Here is a 10,781-nt window from a genome sequence, read left to right as displayed (position 1 = left end):
TTTTCCTGCGGTGCAAACTGGACACTCTTTTAAATTAGATTTTTAGGTACAACATATTGTACATATGTCCAATGAAGCATTGTTCGATAGTGCTTTACAGAAAGAAAAAAAAAGACGTGCTCTTAAAAGTTTAAAAACTTAACTGTGGGATTTGGCAGATAACTAATGTTGCTGTTTGTTTTCATCAGTGGGATGTTAGTAGTTACCCCCGCCAAAAAAAGTGTTGCCAAGATGCGTTGTTGGCTCTGGGGAGAGCTCTGAGAAATCAGGCTATGTACAGAAAATACTACAATTCTGCTAATAATACTAGAATGCACAGCTTCTGTGCTGATGGCAGTTCTTTTTACCTGTTGGTTGGATTTCACACTCCGTTCTTCCATGCTGTCCTTTGCCATTCGATGCCAAAAGGCGGTGGTTTTTGTGGCCAGCTCACTTGTGGTTTGGATGCCCTTGGAGCTGCTCAGCTGCCCTCTGTGAACACGGCAGCCCGGAGCTCCCGAGGCAGGAGATCCGCTTGTTCTCCCAAACAGGATTCTGCCTCTTCTGATGATGCTCTGGGAATGTTCTTCTGTCCAAGTGCTCAGTTCAAGAGTGTCTTAAAAGCTTCTACGTGCGAAGAGCCCAGTCAGTGTGTGTACAAGCTGTGGGTTTCTGGGGTGCTCAGCGGCTCCTTGATGTGATGGCTCCCACTGTGTGGCTCGGCAGTTTGCTTAGTTGTAAGCCGGATTTTCCCTTCTTGTATTGGTGCAGATGGAGGGAGCTACGACGCCGTTCACGATGCATCCAGCCCTGCTGCGGGCGACTGCTGTGCGCAGCAAAGCTCTGCCCAGCACAACTGGGAGATGAACTACCAAGAGGCAGCAATCTACCTCCAGGTGAGCCCTGCGCTGCAGCACCCACTGTAAGAATGGGCATTTTATCCCATTTCACCTCCTCGATTGCTCTGGGGTGGATGATCAGGACTCTTGGGGAGGCATGTTAGGCTCAAGAAGTGCAGGTCTTAATCCTGTCTTGGTCTCAGATTTGGTTAGTGGCCCTCAGATGATCATTTAGCTTCAGTCACGCAAAAAGTTTAAGTGAGGTTGGAGCTCCTGATTGCTGGGGGGAGGGTGCAGGCTGTGATGAGGCCTGGTCAAGTCAGAAGTGGAATGTAGCCGCCTTCTCTTTAAAAACAAACTAAACCAACAAACCCACCCCCCAGAAAACAACCCTTACATATATACCTCAGGAAAGTTCTATAATATCTTTGCCAAAATTGTTGTACAGCTCCTGCAGGTGCAATGAATTGGCTGCCAAATCTGGGCTTCTCCCAGAACTGGTTTTCTGCAGTTGTTGCTGATTCCCTGACTGTCCTTTCTTCCTCCTCCTCTTTATTCCCTCTCAAAGACTGCACTGCGGCACGAGGTGGACTGTACCCAGGCAGGGTTGTGGCCTAAGCTACTGCAAGGTGTTTGAAACGGTCCTTCCCTCCCTTCCCCTGCCCCACAGGACCTAAAGTATCACTCCTCAGACCCTTAAAATGCTTAGATTGGACCTTGGTAATAATATGACATCCTCTTTTATGAGGAAAGACTAAGTGAGCTGGGCCTGTTTCTTCCGAAGAAGAGAAGGCTGAGAGGGGATTTGATCAACATGTTCAAGTACCTGAGGGGTGATTGTAGGGAGGAGGGGGCCAGACTCTCCTCTGTGGTGGCTGATGACAGGACGAGGGGTAACGGGTGTAAGTTGAAACCCAGGAAGTTCCATCTCCATGTGAGGAAGAACTTTACTGTGAGGGTGCCAGAGCCCTGGCACAGGCTGCCCAGAGAGGCTGTGGAGGCTCCTTCTCTGGAGATCTTCAAACCCGCCTGGATGCCACCCTGTGCCCCGTGCTCTGGGTGTTCCTGCTGGAGCAGGGGCTTGGACTAGATGATCTCTAGAGGTCCCTGGCAACCTCAACCATTCTGTGAACATCAGCTCTCAGCTGTGTGTAGCGCTGCACTGACAACGCAGGGGTAGCCCCAGCCCCTCCTGGGCTTTTCCAAGCTCCTGGCTCCGGGGATGCTCCGTAAAGGTTCACAAGCTGCTGCAGCAGCTCAGCCCTGGCCGTGCACACGCGATGACAGCGTCCTTGAAACGGAGCAGACATAACGTCGAGAGCGTGCAGATTGTTTATTTGAACCAGTAGCTGCAGGCAAGAGCGCCTTATCTAAATAGGAGGACTTTGCTGTCCAGCCACGTTTTGAATTGCCTGGTTACCAAGAGGCAGAATTTAGATGATTTTTCATTCTGCAAATGTGTTTTGTCAGGCATGAGTAAGAATGCCCTGCTGATCCAAGCAAGCTCTGCCTTGGAGTAGGGGGGGCTTGTGTTTTCTGGAGCTTGCTGGATTTTGTCCTGCTGGCAATCTGGCTCACTGACCTGGCACTGCCTGGGTTGTTTCTAAACAGAATGCGAGGTTGCCTGTGAGTTGGCCTGAACGAGAAACATTTGAAACCCTTTTCCGCATCCATCTCGAGACGTTTTCACTTCTTAAGGGGGATCCTATTTCTTGATCTTGCTGTCCATTTGCAATCACAAACCTCCCCTTCTGTAGCAATAGTTTGTTGTCCCTACAGTATTTGCTTACCTGGAAAGATGTTAATAAAAAAGCATTTGATGTGTATTAGAGCACTGCAGCTAGGGGAAAAAATGATCTTTTATGACAGCTTTCAGGACCCAGCAAGTTTTCTGCAAGGGACAAAAGCTACCTTGCTTAAGCTATTGGAGCGAGAAGCTGTTGGATGGTTCTGCATGAAAAAACCTTCTGTAAATTCCCATATAAGCTTTTAAATCTTCCCTTTTTTATATTCCCACACAGAGTTTTAAACCAAACTAAGCTTTGTCCTAGAGGTAAAAATAGTAATGAAGCAGCTGTTTAAAATTAGTTGCAAGCAAACTGTTGAGCTAGAGTATCTGACCTTTTAACGTTAATTAAGCTTTCTAGTTAAGGGGGAACAACTAATCGGCATGGAGACTTGATAATTTTTCCCGGAGTCCCAACTTTCCACATTCCTTCACTGTGTGTGTGCTCCAGAGCATGTTCTCTCCCAGACATTTTGCAAGGCCGAGATAAGAAGGAGCAACTGTCAGGCAGGTGCCCTGGGGCTTATCTGCATGTTTTCAAGTTCTGGCCTAGAACAGTTTAACCAAGGAAGTCTGTAAACACGTGGAAGGGATTGGAGCTAAATGAAGTACAGTGTTTGTGCTGGGGTGTCGACTGAAGTTTGCCTACCTTCATGAAATCTCAGCACTCTTTCTCGTTTAGAAAAGAGTCAAGGGTTTCTGAAGCTGGAGGTTGTAGATATTAATGAGTTTTATTGCTGAAATATACTTCCTTTCAAACAGAAGGGGATATCCCACGTGGGTAGGATTCATTCCTCAATAAACAGATCACCGTGAGGCTGCGAAGCAGGAAAAGTCTGCTGGTATTTCAAGCTAATCCTTATGGAAACTTGTGTTCTTCAAGTGGAATGCTCTGCGAGAGAACCAAGAGTAATTAATGCTGTTTTCTTCTTCCCATTGCCCTAGGAAGGAGAAAATAATGACAAGTTCTTCACGCACCCCAAGAATGCCAAAGCGCTCGCTGCCTACCTCTTTGCACACAACCACCTTTTCTACCTAATGGAGCTGAGCACAGCGCTGCTGCTGCTGCTGCTGTCCCTCTGCGAGGCGCCCGCGGTCCCCATGCTCCGGCTGGGCATCTACGTAAGTGCTTGGGGCAAAACGAGCACGTCTGCTTGTTTCACAGCGGTGGTTTAGGGCAAAAAAGAAGATGAAACATAAAGGAAGAGGAAAGCAGTACTAGGAAGAGCCATCTGGCTTGAGAGCCAGGTATGTTGGTTGGCCAGCCAGCAAAACATCCCTTTTTTCATCCAGTGTGCATATAGGCCAACAGCAAAAGGGATGCTTGCTCTCTATGATCAAGCTGGTGCAGTTCTTAAGTTTCTTAAATGTTTGAGAAGTGTCAGTTTTGCTTTTATTTGAGATAACTCAAGAATCTATGGGGCTTCGAAGGGATGATTTTAAAGTCATCGTTGTGGCTGGTCCTGATATACCAGCGTGTTACCCACTGGTTCCCAGAACGCAAAGAGTTGCAGCTTTGGCCAAGCTGCCAAACCTTCTTGTGTCCTCTCCTCAGAATGGTAAGGCTGAGAGGACTCTTCTTCATGTGTATGTGTTTAAGTAACTTGAAGTTTTATATCTAATTTTCACAGAGTGTGGATTTAGAGATGAGTTGGGAGTCACCATCTCGACTGTGATGAGCGTACTGCTGTCAGTGCACTCCCATTTCTTGCCCATTTGAGTTTTGAGCTATGGCTAAAGCTGAGGTTGTAAAAAACAAATCTACCCTCTTTGTGAGGCATTCTGTGTTTTCAATCTCATTCCTTCAATTCGCTAAAAAAAAATGCAGTCTTAAACTTTCAAAAATATGTCTGCTTGAATTGCTGCTGTCTTGTCTTTTGGTATGTTGTTTTGAATATCAAAAGTTGTATTTTTGTTATATTGCTCAATTTCTAAAAATAACATGGATTTCTAGGAAATTCCAGACTACTACTGAATAGAGAAAAATTTTCTAGGCTTTAATATAAGCACGAAGCAATAAATGCAGAAACTTTGAAAACTTGAGAATGCCATGATACTCGTAAGGGTGGCGTCAGGTTCTCTGGGTTTCCACTGCTTAAATTGCTGTTAAATCCACGTGCTCCTTACAAAAGGAAGAGCATCGGTGTGTTCTGCTTGTTTTTGTAATTGCAAAGGACAGCTTAAGCTTTGCTTTGCTGTGTTATAACAGGTCCATGCAACCCTGGAGCTGTTTGCATTAATCGTGGTGGTCTTTGAGCTCTCCATGAAGATGCGGTGGTTGGGCTTCCACACCTTTATCAGGCACAAAAGGACCATGGTGAAGGTAAGTTGCTTTCCTGTTGGTGCTTCTCCTTCAGCATATCCAGGAATCAAGGAGCCACAGTAACTGTGGGGCTGTACAGTAGCAGGGAATATTTAGGCTCGTGTCCCCACTGCCAAGCTATTTATGTGAGGTGTCAGAGCCTTGGGAGTCACATTCCCCCGTTGAAGCACCCAATTTGGCTTGCTTTTCCCAAGTGGAGACTGTAGCTCTCTTTAGACACTTAAAAATAGATTTTTTTATTATTATTTTCTGCAGACTTGCGTGCTATTTGTGCAGTTCATAGAGGCCATCGTGGTGTTGGTGCGCCAGACCTCACACGTGCGGATAACCAGAGCCCTGCGCTGTATTTTCCTGGTGGACTGTCGTTACTGCGGCGCGGTCAGAAGGTGAGTGATCAGCTCTCTGTCTGAGAGAAGAGAGAAGGAAAAGCACCCTGTTCCTGAGGGCACTAGGGAAAACAGGTGCCTTTCATGGGCATTTCAGATCTCACGTATTTTGTGACTGGGTCTCAAGTGTACCAGCATCTTGCCTTCATAGGGAAATTTCCTTAGTAATTTTGGATATGTCCATAGTGCTTGTGTGGTACTGTCGCTGGTGCAAGAAGTCTTTCCAGCTTCATCTTGCATCCAGGCTTCACCGTTCTTGCAGCAGCAGAACGGACAATGTGATACAACGCCTGAGTTTTCACTGTATAAGTGTGTGTGTATGTATGTAAGCGTGTATGTGTATGTATACACATATACATATATATATGTACACATTTCTCCTACTGGAAGTAGGGGGAGGAAAGTCCTTCTCGAGTCTGTTCTTATTTCCTCACTTTTATTTTTATTTCCTCCGTTTGGAGAGTAAGGTTTCGTTGCTATATGGAAGCCCACACAAGTTCTTGCTCAAAAAGGTTTTCTCTCTTTCCAGAAATCTACGACAGATCTTCCAGTCCCTCCCCCCATTTATTGATATTCTGCTGCTCCTGCTTTTCTTCATGGTGATCTTCGCCATCCTGGGTGAGTTGTACTCACAGAAGTCGAAGCTGTGATAATCCCAACCAGATATTTTCTAAGGATAGCAGAAAAACTTGCATGAACATGCAGCTAATCACATTGTGGAAGAAGTCAGCTAAGTGGAAGATTCTGGCAGGACTCAATCGTGCCACGTGCTCTAGGTGACCCTGCGTGTGCAGGGGGGTTGGACTAGATGACCTCTAGAGGTCCCTTCCAACCTTAAGCATTCTGTGATTCTATGATTCTATGATCCCCAAGATGCAGTTAAAGAACTAAAAATTCTAGCTGACGTTCGGTTTGGTGACAAAGGTCCTTTTGACCTTTGCCAGAGGACAGTTTGTGGTGTTTATACATGTAGTTTCCAAATTCTGTTTCTGGGAACTATTCCTCAGTGCAGGAAATTCAAGCTAAGCTCCTAGGAATTCAAGGGTAGAGTACCTGCTATGGGTCCATCCTCAGGTAATTCACAGAAAATTTACTTTCTGAAAGGATCAGTCAAATGACAGCCACTAGCAAAACTGTATGGAGAGGGCTGACCTCCCTCTTCATGATATCAGTGAGGGCTTCCAGCTTTTTTGTACAACCTGCTTTTGGGGAGCAAAGACTTAGCAGTTTGTTACTTGAAATTAAATATCTTTTTAATTTGTGTTCCCTGTTCTTTTCCTCCTTTCCCTCTCTTTTTTGTTTTCTAGGTTTTTATTTGTTTTCTCCTAACCACTCAGATCCTGTAAGTAATCACTGCTTCTTTGGGCTGAATCTCAAGGCCCATTTTGATCAGTTTAAGAATTAAGCATTTCTGAGTAGATGTAGCTTTATCCCATATGGTGGTCAAGGAAGCTGGTTTCCGCCTGGTGCCAGTCATGAAAAGGGGCAGCAGTTGTGACCGAGGAGGCCTCTTGACAGTATTACTTTGGGTTAACTTCCTTCCCCTTCCTGGGAAAGAAGGCAGTAAATGAGACTTCCTCAAAGACAGGATCACCCAAAGGGAACATCAGTGAAGTTGTTCTTTGTTCTTGATGTCTTAATTCCACCAAATGTGACCCACAGCTGTCCCCAGTGGAGAAGGTATCTGGGTGACAGCTTGGCCTTCTCAGGCTGACTCCTATGAAGTCCAGTAGTGCTAGTTCCCATTGTTGTTGAGTCTCTCTGTTGCTTACTGGGAGTAAATACTACAAAAATGTGCAGAGGAGCTTTTAATCATTTTACCTCTTCACCTGCCATGTTCCTGGGGCCTCTAAAAGGAACCAGTGCTAAATTATCCTCTTCCTAGGAAATGTAGAAAGGCCTGTATTCTAGTGGGCTTCTTTTGAACAAAATAAGTATGAAAGGCTGCTTGCATTTTTATTTATTTATTTTTCTTTCAGTATTTCAGTACTTTAGAGAATAGCCTTGTGAACCTCTTCGTTCTTTTGACCACTTCCAAGTAAGTTTGTGCTTGTTTTAGCTTGGTGTTTGCCTTTCTTCCCCAAAGAAATCTAGCAGATCAAGAGTTTATTTGCAGTAGTGCCGGATCTCCCTTTTCTCTGCATGAGAGAAATATTGCACAGGTTCATCTGCATGGAAGGAATGTACTTCGTGTTAGGATGCTGACCTTGGATGCAGAGTTATCTCTAAGCCACTCAGAGCACTTCCTCACTGTGCAGGCAATAAGAGGGGAGACAACTTTATTGGGCCTGGATCCAAGGAGGAGAAGTTTCTGCTTGTGCTCCTCTCTCAGGGATAGTTCGTTGTTGTGAAGCTCTTCCGCTTCACTTTTCCTATCTAGAAAAAGTTGATAACAGCACTAAGCAAATATTGCTTAGCTGTCAGAGTGGGCTGGGAGGATTAGGAAATTCAAAATCTGCAAAATCAACCAAGAATAAATCTTTGGTTGTTGTTCTGTAATACTTTTAGCCCAAGGATTGGTGTGATTATTTTGTGGCTGTGGAGTATTGCTGTTACTAAAGCACAACCCCTTAGCCGTAGTGCAAACCCCCTTTACCTGTTTGGGTTTCAGGATGTGCAGGGAATATGCTCATTCATTTTCCTTCTTTTTCATCATGCTTCCATGCTTTATCTGCTCTCTGCTGGGCTAGCAATTCTGTGTCACGAGCAACTGTGTGTTCTGCAGAAAGCTGCAGACCCACTGCTGTGGGTGCGTGCCCCTCTGGGACCTGTCTCGTGCTCTCACCCACATATACAGATTATAGTGTTAGCAATTTGGGTGCTTAAACTTGTGCCTTTTCGGGATACAGCTTCCCTGATGTGATGATGCCATCCTATGCCCGGAACCCCTGGTCCTGTGTCTTCTTCATAGTGTATCTCTCCATTGAGCTGTACTTCATAATGAACTTGGTAAGTCTTCTATTGAAACCTTTCACTTCTCTTTACCTGACTTTGAATTTCCTTGCCCACTGGAGTCTTCCCAATTCCCAACAGTGCTGTGTAACAATTTGGGACTATTTGGCAGAATGCTTCTAGAAATGGCAGCTTTGCTACAGGTAGGAGTCTCTTAATATTCAACTGTAAGGAAATAAACTAAATCACAGAAAACAAAGATGCAAATAATCTTTTCGTTTTCCTCGCATTCATATGCTGTTGGAGTGACACACACAGTTGCATGAAATTTATTGTCCTTCCCCATCTTAATTATTTATCATGAAATGGCATTTTATTATCTGGGCTTGCCTGAAATCCTTTGTAAATCATTTTGAAAGGGATGGAATTGCAAAGTGTGGCAGGACTTGAATTGCAATAGCCCTGGCATCCGCGCTGTGCTGCGTCTCCGCTTCCCTTTGCAGAGCTTGCAGACAGGGCTGGCTCCTGTCTTTGCTTTATGTGGATGTCTGTGTATTGAGAAACAGTGAGCTGGAGGTGCAGCTGCCACCCTGGACAGCCTGGCAGCACCCAGTAGGGAGTGCAGGGAGGTTTTGAGTAATGCCAGGAGTGGAATTGTGCCCTGTGGGTCACGGTCTCGGGGAGGCCCCACGTGTCCTGTTGCAGCAGGGTTGTGAGGGTGCTCATGAGCGTGGCGGCTCTGCTGGCTCCGCTTCTCCACCCGCAGCATCCAGCAGGGCCAAGACCAGCTCTGGGGGAATGTGGGCTGCGAAAGAGGGACCCTGCGAAGAGCTGGGGAACCCCCAGCCCAAGAGGAGTGATTTGGTGCTTCTAAAGAGCTTGGATTACGGTGCTCCTATCTGAGATAGAAGTTTAGTTTGCACATCTGTTTGCCACAGCTGCTGTGGAAGGATGAATGCTGACAGTAGCCCTTCAAACTTGCTTTGCAGGAAGAGATCAGGGCATTTTAACAAACCTTTCTGTAGTGTCTTTCTGTTGGCCTGCATGGGGCTTTGCCTTAGTTCTTAAAACCACTAACAAGTGTTAGGAGGCCAGATACATCTGAAGCTCTTCAAAAAAGTGGTGTGGTTGGTAATTCCTTTGTAGCCTTATGGCTGAGGGTCCCTCGTTACCTCCCTTCTACTGCACATTAGTTTGGCACTTAGTAAGATTCCTCCTTCGGGCAAAGCTTCTCCCTGCTTCTCCAGACTGGCTATTCCCGCCTGTTGGAGAAGCATCAGCTCGGGTGGCCACCCAGTGCCAGAGTTAAAACTCGCCTTTCTCTCCCGTCCTCTCTCTGCAGCTTCTGGCCGTTGTGTTCGACACCTTCAACGACATCGAGAAGAGGAAGTTCAAGTCGCTGCTGCTGCACAAGCGCGCGGCCATCCAGCACGCCTACCGCCTGCTCATAACCAAGCAGGTACCGCGGCGCGCGGCACCACGGGTGTGTGGCCACAGAAAGCTGATCTAGGATGGTTGATTGCAATCCCAACCACCAAGGGCTACTCTTTTTCATTTGTATGGCTTGTTTTAATTTATTTCTGGAGGAAAAACAAAGTAGTGTGGGTTTTAGGCCCGTGTCAGGCTGTGGAAGTGCCCTGATAAAACAGAAGCTTGTCCTGCAGTGCTTGCAAGCCTTGGTTTTTCTCTCTGCTTCAGTGTGGGTCACTCTCATCTCAAACACCAGTCCTTAGGGGAGGTGTGGTTGTACGTATGAAGGGGCAGTCACCAGGTACTGCTTGGGCAGAAGTAATTCACCTACAGGCAGTTGTGTGTGGGGCAGAGCGCTGCAGGAGAGAGTTGGTTTCTTGCTTCAGGAAGAGAATTGAGACCTGAGGACCTTCCACTAGATTAGCTCATGTTTAGGGCTCATCCATTATATGAGCTGTTCCTGGAGAATGGTGGATGGTCTGAAAAAAAGTGTCAGTAATGGGGCCTGCTAGGCTGCCTAGGCATTTCCCAGGGAGAGTTAGACTCTGTTGCTTGGGATGTCTGGTTGGACAACTTTCTTGGGATAGCTCATCAGGGAGCAATCCCTGCAAAATTCTGCAATCGCAGGAGGGACCTTTTGCCAGGAAATCTTTCTAAGTCTGTGCTCTGGGATAGACTCAGTGTGGTAAAGTAATAGCTCAGGGTACTTTGGGGGCTTAGCTGTAATGGCCTCTTAGGGTGATGTAGAAATCCTCTCCAAACACATTTGGAGTGGGAATTAAATAGACTAGCCTGTATGTGCTCCTGCTTCATGTCTTTGCTTATAGCATCATTCCCTTGTTTCTAGAGGCCGACTGGAGTTTCCTTCAAGCACTTTGAAGGGCTGCTGCGGTTCTACAAGCCTCGGATGTGTGCCAGAGAGCGGTATCTCACTTTCAAAGCACTGAATCAAAGCAATACTCCTTTAGTCAGGTAGGATAGTCTTGCTGCTGTGCCCAGAACAGGACTGCTGCTTCGCTCTCCACAGCTGGGCTGCACCTTGGAGAGGATGGCTGGGGTTATGGAAGGAAACTTGTCTGGAATGGGAGTTGTTTTGTGCTGGGGGT

At 46.3% G+C, this 10,781-nt stretch overlaps 1 protein-coding gene across 2 annotated transcripts in view; it reads left to right on the top strand.

The window, feature by feature from the left end:
- The window catches only part of TPCN1 (two pore segment channel 1), a 40,315-nt gene that overhangs the window by 14,895 nt on the left and 14,639 nt on the right, over window positions 1-10,781 (top strand). For both annotated transcript variants that reach the window (XM_010214672.2, XM_088532296.1), the window contains exons 2-11: window positions 751-875; window positions 3,550-3,726; window positions 4,814-4,927; window positions 5,183-5,313; window positions 5,843-5,931; window positions 6,621-6,655; window positions 7,293-7,351; window positions 8,163-8,262; window positions 9,548-9,664; window positions 10,523-10,647. In XM_010214672.2, coding sequence (XP_010212974.2) covers window positions 751-875; window positions 3,550-3,726; window positions 4,814-4,927; window positions 5,183-5,313; window positions 5,843-5,931; window positions 6,621-6,655; window positions 7,293-7,351; window positions 8,163-8,262; window positions 9,548-9,664; window positions 10,523-10,647 — 1,072 coding nt within the window. The remainder of the gene's footprint in view (window positions 1-750; window positions 876-3,549; window positions 3,727-4,813; window positions 4,928-5,182; window positions 5,314-5,842; window positions 5,932-6,620; window positions 6,656-7,292; window positions 7,352-8,162; window positions 8,263-9,547; window positions 9,665-10,522; window positions 10,648-10,781) is intronic.

This window comes from Tinamus guttatus, unplaced genomic scaffold (genome assembly GCF_059628265.1).
Source record: "Tinamus guttatus ecotype Peru unplaced genomic scaffold, ASM5962826v1 Tinamus_guttatus_pri_ptg000459l, whole genome shotgun sequence".
Classification (NCBI taxonomy): Eukaryota; Metazoa; Chordata; class Aves; order Tinamiformes; family Tinamidae; genus Tinamus; species Tinamus guttatus.
Note: the sequence above shows the minus strand (reverse complement) of the source record. Positions and strands in the feature narration are given on the sequence as shown.